The sequence below is a fragment of the Panicum virgatum genome, chromosome 2K (assembly GCF_016808335.1).
Source record: "Panicum virgatum strain AP13 chromosome 2K, P.virgatum_v5, whole genome shotgun sequence".
Taxonomy (NCBI): domain Eukaryota; kingdom Viridiplantae; phylum Streptophyta; class Magnoliopsida; order Poales; family Poaceae; genus Panicum; species Panicum virgatum.
In genome coordinates, this window is record NC_053137.1 from 65,211,539 (window position 1) to 65,230,995 (window position 19,457).

Genomic DNA, 19,457 nt, shown 5'->3' on the forward strand with positions numbered 1-19,457 from the left:
TACAGACTGTTTAGTTTTTTTTTCAAACTAATTAGTTTGTATGAAATATTATATATGTAAGAATGGAGGGAGTACTGTATATTGTTTTGTGGTGACCATTAGATATCAGTACATTTTAATACGTGCAAACGGAGTGATGTACTTTTATTTAGTGCAAACTACAGAACATTTTTTTTATGGAATGAGTGAATGACAAACTACTTACTATGACTAGACGTCTAGACCAGACTAAATCTCCGCTAGCTCACGTTCACCATTGTACAACTCTGTTCAGCGATGTCCTCCGCTGAGTTGGCACTACGCATCGGCACCTGTGACGATCATGGGGAGCCCGTACTTGGGCCGTAGCGTGATCACGTCCGTCGGCGCGTGCACGTACTCCGGCGACAGCGTGATCAAAATGTGGTGATCTATGACGAAAATTTTATAATATTTTAATAGAGCGTCACAATTACACATAATCTATGACGAATTTGAAGGTATGGACCCTAAGCCCAGAACTTTATGACGTTTTATTGAATTCGTCATAATTGAGTCCACAAAATATGACGTTTTATTAAATTCGTCATAACTGAGCCCACAAAACATGACGTTTTAACATTAATGTCATAAAAATCGTCATAGCTATTTTAACTATATGTTTTGACATTTTTCATTTTCAATTCAAGTTTTTGCTTCTCTTATTTGATCTTTCATAAAAATCATGAACTTTCATTCAGTGTCCTTTGTTTGCATGACAATTGCTATTATTAGATTTTTTTTCTATGGCTTATTTGCTTCTACCAAATAACAATGGGTAATGTAACTTCATGTTTTCCACGTCGTCATTGTTATCCACGTCATCGCCATGTCAGCAGCCACGTCATCTTCTATGTCCTCATTGTGTGACATGGCAATTGAATCTGTGACGAAAATTATACTGATCGTGACGTTAATTTTCGTCATAGAAAACGGGTTTGGGTTGGGCTTCGGGGGCCCGGGGACATTCCATGACGGTTTTAAAATGTCATGGATTAAGCAATCTATGACGAAAATTTAAGAAACGTCACGAGGTGTGATCTATAACGCTCGATACATGACGTTATTTGAGATCGTCATAGATACTATTCTATGACGATTTTTCAGTGATCTGTGACGAAATTCAATCGTCAACAGAATTTTTTTTAGCTTGAACCGCTGCAGGATCGCGGCGACCGCGGCCCTCACCTCCATCATCGCGAAGTTCTGCCCGATGCACGACCTCGGTCCGCCGGAGAACGCCAGCAGCGCGCCCAGGTTCTTGGGCGCCGCCTTGGTGACGCCGGCGTCGAACCGCAGCGGGTTGAACTCGCCGGCGTCCTCGCCCCAGACCTCCCGGTCGCGGTGCATCGTCGCGATCGGCAACGTCAGGATCGCGTCCTCGGGCACCACGATGCCGCCCAGCTCGACCGCCGCCCTCGTCCTCCGCCGGATGAGCGGGACGGGGCTGTACAGCCTCAGCGTCTCCAGGATGAACAGGTTCATCTGTGGACAGATACCAAGCAAAACAATTTGCAGCTCGTAAGCATGATCGTTCAACAATGTCGGGGGATTGAAGATGGTGCATGAAACGCCATGAAACTCACCAGCTTGACCTTGTTGAGCATGTCGTGCGTGGGCGCCCGGTCTCTGTCGTCGCCGCACTCACGCCGCACCTCCTCCCGGAGCTTCTCCTGCCAGTCCGGGTGCGTGCTCAGCAGGAACATGGCCCAGGTGAGCAGGTGCGAGGTGGTCTCCTGCCCCGCGAAGAAGAAAGTCTTGCACTCGTCGATGATCTCGTCCATGCTCAGCAGCTGGTCGCCGCCGTGCTCCGGCGCGCAGGCCTCCAGCATCAGCCCGAGCAGGTCGTTCCCGTATCCCGCCTTCTCCTCCCTGGCGGCGAGCCTGTTCTTGATGATCTTCACGAGCGTGGTCCTCACCTCCTTGTCGAGTTTCCACATCCTCCGGTTCTTCTCAGTTGGAAGATACCTGCAAAGTCACAAATTCAGAACTGTTGTGTTGTTTTTTTTCTCTGAAACAAGATTATTCTGGGTCATTTATTGGACAGCATGCAGCAAGTGCAACTGCGCTTTTACTACCCTGACCTGAATCCTGGAATTTGGACATTGAAAAGTGTTGAGAAGGTGATGAACTGCAGCTCCTTGAGTGCCTGGAACACCTGCTTCCCTTCCTTATAGCTGCTCCCGAAGGCTGTGTGAGAGATCACGTCTGCAGTGAGCTCCTCGAACTGGTCGCTCAGCTCGATCGTCACCTGGTGACACCCCTCCTTCTGCTGGCTCGCCAGCTGCGCTTCCCAGCCCGTCACCATTGACCGGGCGCAATCCGCCATCGTCGCGGTCATCATCTTTCCGGGAGTGGGTGCCCCGGTACGGGCGCGTGTTCCTGTACTGGTTCGGTGCCACGCCCAACATCTGCGTGGCCGACCACGCCGTGGCCAAGCAGGTGCTCGCCGACCGGACGGGGATGTTCCCCAAGAACCGCATGAACGCCAACCTGCTCCGGTTGCTCGGCGAGGGCCTCGTGCTCACCGACGGCGACTACTGTCAGAGCCACAAGAAGGTGGTGCACCCGGCATTCAACATGGACAAGCTCAAGGTACACGCAAACCAAACAGCTCCATGCACGTGCTCGTGCTTTCCTGCTTCCCTGTGCTAATATATATGAAGGTCCCCGTCCGGTCGGCGAGCACCTGCTTGGCCACGGCGTGGTCGGCCACGCAGATGTTGGGCGTGGCGCCGAACCAGTACAGGAACACGCGCCCGTACCGGGGCACCCACTCCCGGAACTGCGGCTGCGCGATGGGGGTGAAGTCGTGACCGGCAACGGCGAGCCTGACGCCGGCGCCCGCGGCGCGGAGGTTGCCGTGGAAGAAGCCGTACCCGGGCCCGCGCACGCCCTGCGCCCGGAGCCGACGCTCCACCGCGCGCGGCCGCCACACGAGCCGCACCAGCGCGTCGAACGCCCACGAGGCCAGCGCGGCGGCGAGCGCCGCCGCCGACAGCAGCCACCCGTACGCCATGGTGCGCGCCGCGCCGCGGTCGCCGCCGAGACGGCGCCGGCTTTGCTCGGCTGGTGGCAGATAGGGATAGGAGAGTGTTGGAGACCAAAATTGGCAATAACCGAGGCCGACCGGTCTGACCGGTTGGCCGGTCTGGGCCTGTAATTCGAGTAGGGTTAGGGTTTCATGTTAAGAGTCCTATTGTAACTCGATTTTGAAGGGGTACGGCCTCCCCGGCCTATAAATATAAAGGCTGCGGCCGATTGAGGGTTTTTCTAACTACAATCGAATCAATACAATCTCTTTTACCCTTTACTCAAATCATAATCTTTTTCAACCACTTTGCTGTTCTTTGCTCATCTCTACGGCGTTGAAGGGCGTCTTGAGTAGCCTGCCGACCTCAAGGCAACCCTAGATCTTCGAGCTCCGACGGGGTCCCTCCCGAATTTGAGCTTCTAGGTTTTCGTGAGTTTCTGCGTCCAACCGGTCTGACCGGTTGGAGGAACCGGTCTGACCGGTCCTGTCTGAAGCCCGTTGGTGAAGATCGTTTGCGATCCGCGCATTCTAGCGCACCAGTGTGTTGATCAGATTAGCATCAACATACTTTTTGGCGACTCTGCTGGGGAACAAAAAGAAGAAACAATCTACATCGGTTTCAATGGCCGGTGAGAACGGAGATGCGTCCAAGGTAGATCCGTCGAATGCTATCAACGTCACATATGGAGATCTATCTGAGGAGCAGCGCCAAAAGTTCGAAGCTGACTTGAAGCAGCAGAACGAGGAGATCAAGGCGAGGATGCTAGCATGCTATGGGAAGACTCGGCAAGGTGTGATCCAAAAGGAGACATTCGTCATGCCGTCGATCCCAGCTACTACACCACCACCGCCTGCCCCTACGGTCACCAATGTAAGTTCTTCCCATCCAGATCTATACAGCATGCTATTGACTGAGCTTGGGAAGAAGATCAATGATGCGCAACTATCCGCGCAAAACACTTTGATTGACATATCTAAGCGTATGGATAGATTGGAGAAGGGTAAGTCCGCGGATACTACATATTCTACTAAAGATCTTACCCCTAGTTCGGCAGCCCCTGCGTCTACAGTTAATGTGGAATTTGGGATGCCACCGAATTATTTCGCTGGGCAGTCACCACCACCAGGCACCGTTCGGCCATCCGCGGCCGAACCGGTCAGACCGGTCGCATCGACCGGTCAGACCGCTGCCTCGGCGGCCGGTGCGGTCAGACCGATCCCTCAGACCGGTCAGACCGGTGCCATGGTGCTGGCCTCGGCGTCCACTCCCGTGCTTGCGCCAATTCTGAGTTCGGCTGCTCCTGGCCGAACAGATGAATTGGATGGTTTCGTGCCGCCGTATACCACCAAATCTTACGGCGAGCCTCCTTTTCCACCCGCTATGCCACAAGATGTTTGGGATGATTTGACAAAAAATAATCCCCATCATGCTACACAGACAATGAGTACTACTGAACCAGCAGCCAATCGTCTAGCAACAAATGCCCAAACATCTAGTAGCCGGAACTATGAAGCCGATTTTGCTAGGATGAGAGCTGATTTGAATGCTTTGCTCGGTACTAAACTTAGTCAGTTGGGCATAAATCTTGGTAGGAATCGGTTGTATCAAAGACCGTACCACGATGCTTACGATTTGGTTCCTTATCCCACGGGGTGGCGTGTTCTCGATTTTATTAAATTTAGTGGGGACGATAATCGGTCGACTTGGGAGCACATAAGTCAATATGTGGCTCAGTTGGGTGAAGCTAGTTCTAGTAACTCTTTGCGGGTGCGTTTATTTTCATTGTCGTTAACTGGAACTACTTTTTCTTGGTTTTCTGCTTTACCCCCAAATTCGGTCCGCTCTTGGAACGAATTAGAACAAAAGTTTCATGATCACTTTTATAGTAGGGATAATGAAGCAAAATTTACAGATTTGACATCGGTTAAACAAACTAGAGATGAATCGGTATCCGATTACTTCAAAAGGTTTAAAGAAGTTAAAAACCGATGCTTCAATTTGTCAATTTCTGATAAGGATTTGGTAGATATTGCTCTTAATGGTTTGCGCTCATATTTGAAAGAAAAGCTCGAAGGATTTGATTACTTTAATCTTAATGCTTTACAGCTTCGGGCAATGAACTTAGAGTATAAAATTTAAAATTCCAAGGATGCATACAAGCCTCGTTGGTCTAACACTCATATTGTTGAATATGATTCCGATTCTTCGGCTGATGAGGATAACGAGGTTTACACTGCCGAATTTGTTTGGCCATCATCGGCCAAACCGACTTTTTGTGCATCACTTAAGCCGACTCAAAAGGGTCGGAAAGAAGAGATGAAATTTACATTTGATGTTTCCAAATGTGATCGCATTTTTGATGAACTGTTGCGTTTGGGGCATATTAAGATTACTCATGTTATACCGCCGCTTGAGGAGTTAAAGCGGCGAACTTATTGTAAATTTCATAATTCTCATTCTCATGCAACTAACGATTGCAATGTGTTTCGTCGTCAGGTTCAATCGGCCATGAATGAAGGACGATTGATTTTTCCTGAGATGAAGATTGACAAGACACCGTTCCTTGTTCACACCAACACACATACTATTTATCTGAGCAATGCAAAGGTGCTGCTTCGGCCGGAACAAGCCGAAGGTGCAGAAGGCAAAAATATGGTGTTTGGTGAAACAAGGCCGAAGAATGTCGATGACTAGATTCTGGCCAGGGAAGTGGTTCTGGAAAAGACTCCTGATGGCAAGGAGCTAATAAAAATTACTGTCGAGGCTAAAGTGCCCAGGGGCAAGAAAGTTCTTCTGCTGCTACGAGTCGGCCTACTGTCCAGGACCGACCGGTCAGACCGGTTTCACTGACCGGTCCATCCCAGGGTCGACCAAGAACTTTTAAGCCCAAGCGCCCAGAAATGGGTACTTGGAAGCGGAATGAGCCAAAGGTTTAGGGGAAGATAGCTATTCAAAAACCAACTTTTGGTCAACTTCTGAATAAGTACACAAAGGCCGTTCAACAGGATCGGCCATTAAAAAAGAGGGCTTGGTCACCCCCGCGTAGAGGTGGTTCTCCAATGAGGGAAGGACCCAGCAAGTGCCGAGGTGATGTTGTCACTGTGTTCCCGCCCCAGAAGGCATATGCTACCATGCCATGGATGCTTCCGGCGTCCAATGCTACAAATCCAGTGTGGGAGCATGAAGGGGTCTGGATACAGTGCTTTCCCATGCCATATCCGCCACATTATCAAGGGGAAGGCTCCAGGACACCGGTGCATGACCGATTGGGCCCGCGCCAATCTGGTCAGCAGCAGCATGCTGCACCGGTCAGACCGGTACAGCCCGACCGGTCTCAACAGAGACTGGTCCAATCTCATCCTCCGAAGCAGGAATATCGCATCAAGAAGAAGGAGGGTGAGGTTCAGCCAAGGCAAGTAGATTCTAGGAAGATCACCACCAATGATATTGTTAAAATTGGTGATGTGAATGTGGTGGTCAAAGATGTTGGAAAGAAGCCGATGGTGTTTGGTAAATCGGCTCAAACTGATCCCCAGAAGCAGGTGTTGGCCAATGATCATGAGGCCAGCAGCAGTAGTTCGGCGAGCAAGTATCATCAAATAAGGTGGTACCCACCGGGTTTAAGCCACTCGCAAAAGAGGAGATTGCAGCGCTTGAGGCGTCACTAGCAGAAGGAGCAAGATGCCGAAAAGCTCAGGGATGAGCACTTCAATAAATATCGGCCCATGGTTCCTCAAGGCAAAGAGTGGCGAGCTAAACCCACTATACAGTCAGCAGGACCGGTCGAACCGCCCCAGGCGACTGGTCTGACCGGGGCAGGTAACCGGTCTGACCGCCAGGAGCAACCGGTCCGACCGGTCCAGCCTGTTGATGAGCAGAAAGCCGAAGCGGTTATTTCGGCTTCACGTGATGACGTTCCAGTAGTTCCTGCAGCTTTGGGTGAAGAGGAACTAGTGGATTACGAAGCTTCTCCGACGCACAACAATATGGAGATAAATGTTGTGCGTTTCTCCAAAGAATACTACGCTGTTTCGGAGGAAGAGGAGAAAGCGGCTCTTCTGGATTTCAGGTCACGTGAGGCCGTATTCCAGAAGCCCAAGGAATCGGACAACCACTTGAAGGCCCTTTACATGAGGGGTCATATCAATGGAAGGCCGATTTCCCGTATGCTTGTTGGTGGAGGGGCAATAGTAAATTTGATGCCCTATTCATTATTCAAGAAGCTTGGAGGGACGGACGAAGAGTTGATCAAGACGAACATGATGGTCAACGGCGTGGGTGGAGGCGATCCCATTGGTGCTAAAGGGGTGGCTTCCATGGAGCTGACCGTGGGGAGCAAGACGCTAGCAACAGCCTTCTTCGTCTCTGAGGTGCAAGATAATTTCAGCTTGATACTTGGACGTGATTGGATTCATGCCAATCAATGTGTGCCTTCTACCTTGCATCAATTCTCATTCAGTGGATCGGCGATGAGATCGAAGTGGTTCATGGTGACACTTCATCCTTCATTGCAACCGCCAATGCCAACACTCTTGGCGTGCATGATGATATCAAATGTCTCTCGGGGTTGGATCTGTCTGATTTCAAGCTGATCAGTTGCACCAAGGATGGGTTCGTGCCTGCTACTCTAAAGCCGATGGAGAATCGGCTACATTATTGCAAGTAAAATGAGTGCAACAGGCAACTCAGGCGAGACCGGTCAGACCGGATGTCCAGATTGGTCAGATCGGTTATCAGATCGGCGCACAGAGCCGACCGGTCAGACCGGTCAGTCTAACCGGTTAGACCGGTCTGACACAGACTGGTTGATTGAGAGGATTGCGCACTATCGGTCGCGGATGAATGATATGTGCGAGGCCATTGAAGACACTGAAGACATGGATAAGTTAGGCCAAGGGTTTACGTCGGCTGATCCTTTAGAAAAGGTAGATATTGGGGATGGTAGTGTTCCTAGGCCGACTTTTGTAAATGCAAATTTATCGACTAAATATAAAGCCAACTTAATAAAGTTATTGAAAGAGTATGTGGATTGCCTTGCATGGAGTTATTCTGAAATGCCTGGTTTGAGTCGTGATTTGGTTGAGCATCGGCTGCCGATTAAGGCTGGTTTTAGACCTTATAAACAATCCGCTAGGCGATTTAATCCTGCAATGAATGATCGAATTAAAGAAGAAATTAATCGCTTGTTAGAAGCTGGATTTATTCGGTATTGTCGTTATGCGGAGTGGATCTCTAATATTGTGCCCATTGAGAAGAAAGATTCGGGTAAGATTAGAGTGTGCAGTACCTTTAAATTGGTGCCTAGTTGCTGTACAAAAAGTTTAGTATTTTTTTAGATAACTAGAACTTAGTACATCTGTCGAGAAAAATGAATCTTGTTAAATACAGCTATAACTTGCTATATTTATCATGCTCTGTATGTTCCTGTTTTAATTCTGAAAAATTTATTGTAAGCTCTTCTTAGGATAGCCAACACTCAGTTAAAAGTTTATCACCAGCACCTGCATAGTTTGGCCTGTGCAAATCAATTTGTTTTCTTGCAGTGGCTGTGTAAAATGTTTTCCTGTTTTTTTCTACTTCTTGAAACTTACTGATTTTTTTTACAGTAGGTTGTTAGCTAAATTATGCTTGCTGTGTAAAAATTTCATGACCAGAGCCTAAGTGTAACCTTACTTGGCTATTTATGCATATTTAACTAGTATATGTTGATTTGTTTATCTTGTTTAAATAATTGGGTTTTGAAAACCACACCTAGTTCTTTTTATGAACTAAAACATGTTAGATTCTACTCTATAAATGATTGCCCAGTCATGTCTTTCATTTAATTGCATTGCATTTCCATCGTTGCATATCATCTAGGTACACTAGATGTGTGACACATGGAACCGGAGGGCAATGTTGAAGCCGAGCCAGAAGATGGTGCACGGGTGGACCACTCCAGAAGACGGAAGGACCGACTGGAGTGCATGCTTGGACTGGGATGATGTCAAGCCGGTGCAAGACTACAATCTAACTAACTGACTTTGTGTCAAACCCAGGCAAGCCCCGGAGCATAACCCCTAATTTGAGTATTCAATGTTTATTTAAGTATTTGTGCATTTACATTTTTAGGAGTTGTATGGAACCCTAGTATGCATGTTTCTCCCTAGGTACCTATGAGTCTATACTAGTATACAGGTGTCGTTAGTAATGCCATGCTTAACTAGGATCCGGTAGAAGTCGAGTGATTGCTGTCACTCGCGAGCTATAGGTTTTTGTTACTTATGGAAAAGTGGCTTGAGAATGAATCTGTGAGGAAAGAAAATTGGAGACTGGACGGAGAGGAATTGGATTACAGATTTGGAATGTTTGGAAAGTAAGCCTCCGCCTGTGTCGATTGAGGACCGTACCGTTGTTGGCCCTGCTGACCGAGGATTGAACAGTACTAACCACCTATCGGAAGTAGGAGGTAGTCGAAACCGGTAAACTGTGTACCACTTTACGACGATACTCTGAATTCCGTCCTGCTACGCTGGGCATGGGATGATGGCGGGTGTTGGATTAGATGTCACCTCCGGGTTCTCCGGGAGTTCGCCGTGAGGGGCCCTTCACCTGGGTTTTAGCAGGCGTGGTTCAGATGTCGTGGTAATGATGGAAACAGCTGACGCGTGTGGCCCGGCGTGGTTTGCATGTGTCGTGTGAGTTAGGTCCACCTTGAAAGGTTAAATCGGATCGATTCGCTGTGACTCGCGGATATGAGAGCCTTGGTCACCGCGTCACATCGTAGTAAAGAAGTGGAATAAGAATTGAAAGACGAGGATGGAATATATGTTTGTGATACTCTTGGAAAATATAATGTGATGTACCATGTTTGCTCTAGATGTTTATGCAAACCTAGTTGATATTTGTACATTAAACTTGAGCTAAAATATTGAAATCAAGGATCCACCATTAGTCGCTTTTCAGCAAAAATAAACTCCAGAGCCAAAAGCTTGCATGTCTAGATAGTGGCTTAAGTATACCCATGTTGGGTAAGCCTTGCTGAGTATTAGTATACTCAGGGTTTGTTGTCACCCTGTTTTCAGGTAACTACTGCTGGCTGGAGCTAACCAGGATTCACATCGGTGGGCTCGATGTGACGTCCTCACGTCATCGTAGTAATCATTGTTTTTCTAAACTAAACTTCTATTTAATTTCCGCTGCATTTTGAACTCCGCATTGTAAATTAAATTTGAGAACTTTTATCTGCTTGTAATCATCTGTGCTCGTCTTCGTGTGAGACTTCCAGTGTTTTCGATCCTTAACCCAACAGGCTGCCGGATTACACCGTTTTAAGTGCGTGTTTACTTGATTAACGCTTAAGATGATAGTTAGCGCACTTAAGCCGGTTTAATTTGGGCGGTTCTGTTACACTTGCTTTGATGAATTTGTGATTCGACATATTCCAAGAGAAGATAATGAAAAGGGTAATGCTCTGGCTCAACAAGCATCAGACTATAATGTGACGAAGAAATATTTCAACATTAGAAAGCCGATGCGAATTAAAGCCGAGTCACTGGTTCTGGACGAACCGGTCCGACCGGTCGCTGAGACCTGTCTGACCGGTCCAGAGACCGGTTTGACCGCTGAGGGCGGCATGAACAGCAATTCGGCTGCAAATTCTACTCAAAAGGTTGAAGCCGAAGTGCAAGATTGGAGGGTGCCTATCGTGTCATATTTAAAGGACCCTAGTCGTGGTGCAGAGAGGAATATTCGGCGTTTGACATTTAAATATATTTTGGTTGACGATGAGCTTTATCGTCGAACCGCCAATGATGTTCTTCTCAAGTGTTTGGATACCGATCAGGCCCGTGTTGCTATGGGAGAAGTGCATGAGGACATCTGTGGTATACATCAATCGGCTCCTAAAATGAAGTGGTTGCTTAGGAGAGCCGGTTTTTATTGGCCAAGTATGATTTCGGATTGCTTTAGATATTATAAAGGATGTGAAGAATGTCAACGGTTTGGTAATATTCAGTTGGTGCCTGCTGCGTTATTACATCCTATCATTAAGTCTTGGCCATTCAGAGGATGGGGTTTGGATTTCATTGGTCAAATTAATCCTCCTTCTTTAAAGAGGCATCGCTTCGTTTTGGTGGCGACGGATTATTTTACTAAATGGACCGAAACGGTACCTTTGAAGAATATGACACATAGAGAGATAATTGAGTTCATTACGGAGCATATTATTCATAGATTCAGCATTCCTCAAACTTTGACAACGGATCAAGGTTCATCATTTATTTCAAAGGAGGTACGAGAATTTGCCGAATCTTACAAAATCAAGATACTCAATTCATCTCCATATTATGCTCAGGCCAATGGTCAGACCGAGTCTAGTAACAAAATTTTGATAAGGCTCATCAAGAAAAAGATAGAAGAGAATCCTAGGAGGTGGCATGAGGTTTTATCCGAAGCATTATGGGCTCATCGCATATCCAGACATGGTGCTACTAAAGTTACTCCTTTTGAGCTTGTTTATGGTCAAGAGACCATTTTACCTGTTGAGATAAATCTGGACGCTTATAGATTGGCTAAACAAAATGACTTCTCCGCTGTTGATTATTATGATTTGATGATGGATAATATTGATGAAGTGAGTGACAAGCGGTTACAAGCTTTGAAGTAAATTGAGAAGGACAAGCTTCGGGTAGCTAGAGCTTATAACAAAAAAGGTAAGGCCTAAATCTTTTCAAGTTGGTGAGTTGGTTTAGAAGACAATTCTGCCTATTGGGACAAAGAGCAATAAGTTTGGCAAGTGGTCGCCGGCTTGGGAAGGTCCATACAAAATTGTCAAAGTTATCTTCGGAAATTCTTATATGATGGAGACGCTGCAAGGAGAACGTCTACCAGGGCGCTGAATGGAAGATATTTGAAGAAATATTACCCAAGTGTTTGGCAAGACGCTTGAAGATGAAGACGGCCGGTATTTGGATATCGCCCTTAGCATTATTTTTAGGCCAGTGCTAGAGTTGTAATTCTGTATCATTAGAGCATATTTAGGTACTTGTTTTTTGGCTTGCATAGCTCACCAAAAAGGCAGGGGGCATGTGTTGGAGGCCAAAATTGGCAATAACCGAGGCCGACCGGTCTGACCGGTTGGGCCGACCGGTCAGACCGGTCTGGGCCTGTAATTCGAGTAGGGTTAGGGTTTTATATTAAGAGTTCTATTGTAACCCGATTTTGAAGGGGTACGTACTCCCCGGCCTATAAATATAAAGGCTGCGGCCGATTGAGGGTTTTTCTAACTACATTCGAATCAATACAATCTCTTTTACCCTTTACTCAAATTCTAATCTTTTCCAACCCCTTTGCTATTCTTTGCTCATCTATACGGCGTTCAAGGGCATCTTGAGTGGCCTGCCGACCTCAAGGCAACCCTAGATCTTTGAGCTCCGACGGGGTCCCTCCCGAGTTTAAGGTTCTAGGTTTTTGCGAGTTTCTGCGTCCAACCGGTCAGACCGGTTGGAGGAACCGGTCTGACCAGTCCTGTCTGAAGCCCATTGGTGAAGATCATTTGCGATCCGCGCGTTCTAGCGCACCGGTGTGTTGATCAGATTAGCGTCGACAGAGAGGAGATCGTGTGTCTCTAGTGAGAGGTGGCCAAGTGCCCAGGTCAGGTGTGGTTTTCCGAATGGAAGAGGACAGACGAGCCGAGGGGGACCATTTGTACATCTCGTTTACGGTCGATATTTTTTGAGATCGGTTGTGGAATTCTAGATAGAACTGTAATCTATAATCTGTATGAGGTCTTGTGGATAGGATGAAGAACTGGTGCCAACTACGTGGAGTAGCTCTGAATCTTCCAATGGACAATCTTCTTCAGCTATATTGGTGTTTCGGGGACCATGGATTGGTCTCTTGTCGATAGTTTGGTTGGAGCTCAAGGAGAGATCATGCTGATCAAGTTGGACACTAAGATAGGTCTCAACTCCAGTGAACTGAAACAACTACTTACGAAGGATGGAGCCGGAGATGACCAAGAGCCTAGTTTCCAGGAATCTTAGTTGCCATCTAAAAACACACTTGAATGTTGAATCCCGTTAAATTTGATATATGTATATGCAAGCTTCTTGCTTGAGCATATGCCATCTCTGTTGGCGTTGCCCTCTAAACAATATTTGTGTTTTACTAATAATTTTGACTACCACGGCACACTAAGATCACCAGATAACATGAACAAGTTGCTCCTTAGTTCACGAGAAATCCCGAACTGGCTGGTTAAGACAAGCAAAAAAAAAAAGAAATCAAAGTTGTCTGTACATTAGTAGTATCAGTGAGCAAACATTAGTGAGCAAACATTTCTGGTGGTTAGGAGAGTTTTCAGAATCTGGATCTTAATTCGCAAGCCTTGCGAAATGGCCTGTAGTCTAGTGGTTACAAGAGCCTCAGTAGCACCTGAGGTTCTGGGTTCGACTCTCCATGGGAGCGAATATTCTGGGATTTAACAGTGTTGTGCATTCAGTGGTAGGTGACGTTCAATCTCGAGGATTTATCGGCTTAGTCTTCGAAGATGCTCATAGGGTAGAGTTTGTGTATGTGTATTCATAAGGGTGTGAGTGCGTACATTGTCTATATTATACTGTGTAATCTCCAAAAAAAATTCACAAGCCTTTCAAAATTTTGAACTAACAGATCGCTGGATCTGTATCAGAAATGCCAATATCTAGTGCCCTGTTTCAACTGCCACGGACCCACGGTGCAACGGCCGTTCGTTTCGCTCTTTCCCCGCTCCAAACAACTCGCCATTCAAAACTCCAAAGTGAAGCGGCGGCGGCTCGTCCGCACGGCGGCACGGGATGCCTACGCTCTACTCCGCCGTGAAGAGGGGAATCAAATTGAGGCAGCCTCGCCCTTCTCTTGCCTCCCCAGCGACGACTCCTTGCCGCGGCTGTCGCAGCAGCTGCGGCCCTCCCGACGCCGCCGTCTCGCACGACTCGCTCCTCCTCCGGCTGCAGTCGGGCCCCGTGCTCGCGGAGGTGCGGAGACTGCACGCCGCCCTACTGGTGCGTGGTTACCGTCGCAGCACCGTCCTCGCCGGGCAGCTGGTGCGCGCGTACGCCAGGCTGGGGGATGCAGGGCTCGGCCACGCCCTTGGTGTGTTCGACGGAATGCCTACGAGGAACTCCTTCACCTGGAACGCCGTTATTAAGGGCCTCGTCGACGTAGGCAGGTTCTCGGAAGCGCTGGAGCGCTACTGGGACGTGGCCAGTGATGTTTCGGTCACTGCTGATCGTTTCACGTACCCCCCTGTTCTAAAAGCCTGTGCGGCGCTTGGAGCTGTTGAGCAGGGGAGAAGGGTTCGAGAGAACATTGAGACAGATATTGCCCGTGGCAGCGTGGTGCCCAATTTGTTTGTGCAGTGCGCGCTCGTGGACATGTTTGCCAAGTGTAGGTGCTTGGATGAAGCAAGGAGCGTGTTTGAGAGCATGGGAGTAAGGGACTTGGCTGCATGGACTGCGATGATTGGAGGGACCGTGCATGGAGGGGACTGGTTCGAGGTGATGGATTTGTTCAATCGCATGAGGTCAGAAGGGTTTCTGCCTGATTCTGTGATTTTCGCCACTGTTATTCCAGCATGTGGTAGGGTGAAAGAGCTGAGGACTGGAATGGCATTGCAGGGATGCGCAGTAAGATGTGGAGTCGGCGATGACATCTGTGTTCATAATGCTTTAGTTGATATGTACTGCAAATGTGCTTGTCTGGATGTGGCAGCTTCTCTGTTTTGGTCTATCGATTACAAGGATGTAGTCTCTTGGAGCACCATAATCGCAGGTCATTTACAAAATAGAATGTATGCCTCAGGTATCAATTTGTTTACTAAACTGGTTTCTTCAGGAGTAAAGCCTAACTCAGCTACTCTGGCAACCATACTTCCTAGTCTTTCGGAACTTAAGTTATTCAGGTATGGAAAAGCAATTCATTGCTTCTCCGTAAGAAATGGATTTGACCACAGTGAGTTTCTGGTGAGTGCATTCATTGACTTCTACAGTAAACAAGGACTCATTAGGGAAGCAGAAATTATATTTCAGTTCACACCAAAGAAAGATTTAGTCATTTGGAATTCAATGGTTGGAGGATATGCTGTGAATGAGGATTCTGAGTCAGCATTGCATGCATTAAGGGCACTGCAGAAAGTGGGACTAAGACCTGATCGTGTGACTGTTGTTTCAGTTCTTCCGCTATGCAATCAACACTCCAGGATACTTCAGGGTAAGGAACTACATGCTTATGCCATCAGGCATAACATAAGTTCAGTTTGCTCAGTTAGTAATGCACTTATAGATATGTACTGCAAGTGTGGTTGCCTAGAAATAGCCAGCAATATTTTTCTACTGATGACAGAGCGCAATGCTGTTACATATAACACTCTGATTTCTTCTCTTGGAAAGCATGGTCATGATGATCAAGCATTCATTCTTTTTGACCTAATGAAGCGAGATGGAGTTTTTCCAGATAAAGTGACTTTTGTAGCTCTGTTGTCATGTTGTAGCCATGCAGGCCTTATTGATAAGGGCTTGCGCTTCTACAATTCCATGTTACGGGACTATAATCTCACTCCAGATAAGGAGCACTTTTCGTGCATTGTTGACCTGTATAGCAGATCTGGGAAGCTTGATGATGCTTGGAGTTTTATTGCAAATTTAGAAGAAGTGCCAGAAATCGATGTTCTTGGGTGTCTATTGTCAGCGTGCAGAGAGCATAATAGAATGGACATTGCTGAGCTTGTTGCAGAAAGAATATTTGAACAAAATCCCAATGATCCTGGCTATCATATTCTGCTGTCTAACATCTATGCGAATGCTGGAATGTGGTCTGATGTGACTAGGATAAGAAATATGATAGAACCGGGGAGCTTGAAGAAGAGAACAGGAAATAGCTTGATTTGACCATCAGCTTGCGGTTCCTCATACATATTTGTATCTATTTTACAAGAAAAGAGCATAGAACAAATAAGTGGAAAGGAGATAAAAAAAATCTATGACTGCCATTTTCAATGATAATATACAGATCTTGCAAAAGTACGCATGGTTACTTAATACCATATCCTGGATACCTTAGGCAATGTCAAGTGTAAAACTGTTGATAAAGATCACAAAGAGCAACAGCTACTAGAGCAAAACATTGTTCAGAGGTCTTCTCTGGTGAAATTTTCGTATTTGTGGGCATAGGTGAGTGCACATGACTACAAAGTAAATTATACTGATTATTTATGCATTTTATTGGTGTTACATGTTGAAGGATTTTAATATGCTATTCCTTTTCTTTACCATGCCTGCAATCTACATTCTGCTAGGGCTTTTGGTGTCACAAGATATCCAGAATGTACAGCTTGGAATATATTATTCTGTTGACTAGCACAATGCTTCATATGAATTTTACCGATGAATGTATTCACTTTTCTCGGCATCACTTAACCTTTTTTTTATCAAAGAACTCATTTTCTGGAATTCAACTTCTCATTGCTCTGTATGCAGCTTAATATATTCTGATATTTATCCTTATTAATGATCAAGAATATCTTCTGCAAGCATTTGATTATTGATCAACAGTTCACCAAAGAAAATTGGCACTCATGCACTAAGATTATTACAATGTTTTTAGATGTGCCACACCCACATGGCCACATTTCTTAGGTTTTGTATCCTTGTTGTAGACGATCACTATACAATGCTCTGAATTCCTCTTGTGCTGCCTACAGCTCTGAAGAAACAGAAGCAACCCACACTTCCAGTTATGTTCTGTTTGAAGTTTTTCAGTGATTGTGAAATATACTTTTTTGCCATGATTCTTGGGGCTTATTTGCCGCGGTAGATAGTTAGACTGCACAAATCGGTGCAGTTTTTCTCCATACTGGGTTTCAGCATGACCAAGCTTTTGCTTATTCATGAATCAGTTCACCTGTTGCTCTCATATACAACAATTGTGTCTCCATCATTGGATGCCAAAAGCAGAAAGAGCGCCAAAAGTAGAATCAGTAAAGCACCTGGATTTCACTGATGATGCATCATATACAATGCACAAGGGCAGTTAATTAATGAAGGTTCTGGGCCAACACAAAGGAGTGGGCTCACTGCATGTCTTCATCAGATAGTGGATACCCTGCTTGTCCTACCGAGCGTTGCTGCTATCTGAAGTTTGTGCAGAGGATTGAGCTCAACAACTTGGCCTACATTATTATAGCCTTTGTCCAATTCTGCCTCCCAGAATCTATGGGGTAGGGAGCTCCTTTCTTGCAAAATTTTCCTCTTGATGTGATATTTGCAGTCCCAATGCTTCAGTGTATGATTTTGACATACTTCTTCAATTTCAGTCCGGAGCTCTGAAAAGTGAAAATGCCATCACTTGATGGTTTGTGCTACTATTGTGTCATGTAAGTAAGCCTCAGACCTTGTGTGACTTCGATTACACTATGCCCTTGGTTGTCTTTTGGTTTCTTACCTTGTTTATTTCCTTGTTGTGTAGATGGAGTAGATCAACTTGCAAGCTTCAAGAAGGTAAAGCTCAAAGCGAACGGCCGAACGGACATCTTTATCCGATCCAGGCCACCTCTGTTCATCGACTCTATTAAAGCTCCAATGGTCGGTGTGATGTGCCTTGGACCACCTGCCATCCTGCACCGGTAACTATCTTTTGCAACAGAATTTGAAGTTCATAAACAACCAGTCGTCCATACATGATAGAAAATAATCCCCATAGATTTGCATACAACTAGGTAAACTTAACGAGCATGTTGCTAACCGTCCAGTTCTTCAATTATCGCCGAGTGGTAGACTGTACATATCCAGTAGCCGTTGCCTGGCTGGCTACAGATACCGGAGTAAGAAATGATAGCCTGGACATGTGGAGCCTTTGGTCTGGAGAGCTCCACACGTTATACGTACCTACCCAAACCTTCGCAAAGACCTAAGTAACATGATTAATACCACATGTCAATCATTCATTCGCAACGAAAAACTGGCAAATGCTTATCCTGATCCATGCAGGTCTTTGGGTACTGGAGCTTAAACGGCACTGCTCTCCATGTGGGCAGATAAGGACGCCCCTGAGAACCGGGTACCGACCCACGCCCTCTCTTCATGCTGCTCCCACCGGCCACCGACAACCCTCTGAATTCACGGCCAAGGCTCGCTTCACTATCAGCCTACATCACCCGGAAGGAAGCGTGTATAGCAGCTGCAGCATACAAGACAAGAGACGAGCTTGGGTGCTTGCTTGGTCTGATGATTCGTTGGCAGGGCCTGCCGTTGCAGCACAGTGGTGTTTAATAGCGGCCTATTGGGTTGTGGTCCAGTCCATTCATCATCATTCATGGGCAATGGGCAATGGCGTGGGCGGTGGGTGCCGACATGGACATGTCCACGGTCCACGGGCCATTCTGTTATTTTTATTATCTAGCAAGATTTATGCATTATTTGTGGTTTTCAAGAAGATTATGCATTATGTCACACTGGCGATTTCAAATTATGCTGACCGGATCCTTAACTCTCTCACACGCTGCTCACTGGGCGAGCTGATTGGTATGACAACATTTTTTTACGTGTTAGTTAGTGGTCCTGTTTTAGTGGTCCTGCTTGTGTAACTTTCTTTGCGCACAGGTTCTGGGACAGCTTGGCTTTCTTATGGTCGCCTGCTATCGCAAACTCTGGGATGATTTTCAGGCCAAGCCAAGTCGCACTGGAGTACATCTGCAAATATAGAACATTGGAGTCTACTCTAAAGGTACAATGATAAAAGCTTTCTTCATTTGCTGTCGAGAACATGCATGTAAAAGCTTAAGAACAAATGAAAGCAAAAGTTCTTTCCAGGTTTGTGCGTGACATTTTTACCCTCTTTAATTTTTTTTCCTGGTCCTGGTCATATTCAGGCACAAACCGTCCAGAGTCAAGATCCACAAGAACATGCTGAAAGTCTCCGAGCAAACTCTGGGATGGAATATTGAAAAGCCCGGCTGTTTCGATTCGGCCTGAACATGACTGGTAGCAACGAAAGCAGGTTCCTCACTTGTCATGAAAATCATGATTCGCTTTCCGCTAGCAGGGAGGACTGGAGCGGACAGATGTACAGGAGAGAGATTATCAAAGGCCGTGAATGATGGATCGACGCGGGCCGTCGTGGAGACCGTGGGAACGAAAGGGTCGATCCACGGCCACCGTCCCTACCTACATGATCCCACTAGCTAAACGCTACTAAACAATGTCGTGTCAAACCAAAAGGTTGTTCCCTGATGAAAGCAAATCAGAAAGATCTGCGGCTGACGGGTAGGATTAGCACGATGGAGTAATAAAATAACCAGGTTTAATTTTCTTTTTTTCTTGGTTGAGCAGTGGTAGATGTTTTTAAGATTACACAGTACAACTCAGACACTCATAACGCACGCACACC

The 19,457-nt window shown here is 46.5% G+C and overlaps 2 protein-coding genes and 1 long non-coding RNA gene across 8 annotated transcripts; 1 reads left to right on the forward strand and 2 right to left on the reverse strand.

The window, feature by feature from the left end:
- Positions 1-297: 297 nt before the first annotated feature.
- On the reverse strand, positions 298-3,037 carry LOC120695592 (cytochrome P450 709B2-like). Its single transcript, XM_039978799.1, has 5 exons — positions 2,618-3,037; positions 2,103-2,362; positions 1,605-1,986; positions 1,163-1,503; positions 298-391 (listed from the first exon to the last, which is right to left on the reverse strand). The coding sequence occupies exons 1-5, from the start codon at positions 3,035-3,037 to the stop codon at positions 298-300; spliced, it is 1,497 nt and encodes a 498-aa protein (XP_039834733.1).
- A 10,730-nt stretch (positions 3,038-13,767) lies between these two features.
- LOC120694613 (putative pentatricopeptide repeat-containing protein At3g01580) lies at positions 13,768-19,379 on the forward strand. 5 transcript variants are annotated; one of them, XM_039977796.1, is made up of 7 exons: positions 13,785-16,243; positions 16,774-17,289; positions 17,386-17,445; positions 17,538-17,694; positions 18,059-18,592; positions 18,671-18,794; positions 18,940-19,379. In XM_039977796.1, exon 1 carries the CDS (start codon positions 13,871-13,873, stop codon positions 15,959-15,961), a length of 2,091 nt encoding a protein of 696 aa, XP_039833730.1. In that variant the 5' UTR covers positions 13,785-13,870; the 3' UTR covers positions 15,962-16,243; positions 16,774-17,289; positions 17,386-17,445; positions 17,538-17,694; positions 18,059-18,592; positions 18,671-18,794; positions 18,940-19,379. The 5 variants fall into 5 exon arrangements, with proteins under 5 accessions (XP_039833732.1, XP_039833730.1, XP_039833729.1 ...); XM_039977795.1 differs by having other exon boundaries at positions 16,969-17,289; XM_039977797.1 differs by having other exon boundaries at positions 16,969-17,289; positions 18,106-18,592.
- Positions 16,931-18,095, reverse strand: LOC120694614. Of its 2 annotated transcripts, XR_005683566.1 has the most exons (3): positions 17,814-17,955; positions 17,514-17,678; positions 16,931-17,394 (listed from the first exon to the last, which is right to left on the reverse strand). It is a non-coding gene; the product is annotated as an uncharacterized LOC120694614 (long non-coding RNA). The 2 variants fall into 2 exon arrangements; XR_005683565.1 differs by having other exon boundaries at positions 17,514-18,095.
- Positions 19,380-19,457: the final 78 nt, after the last annotated feature.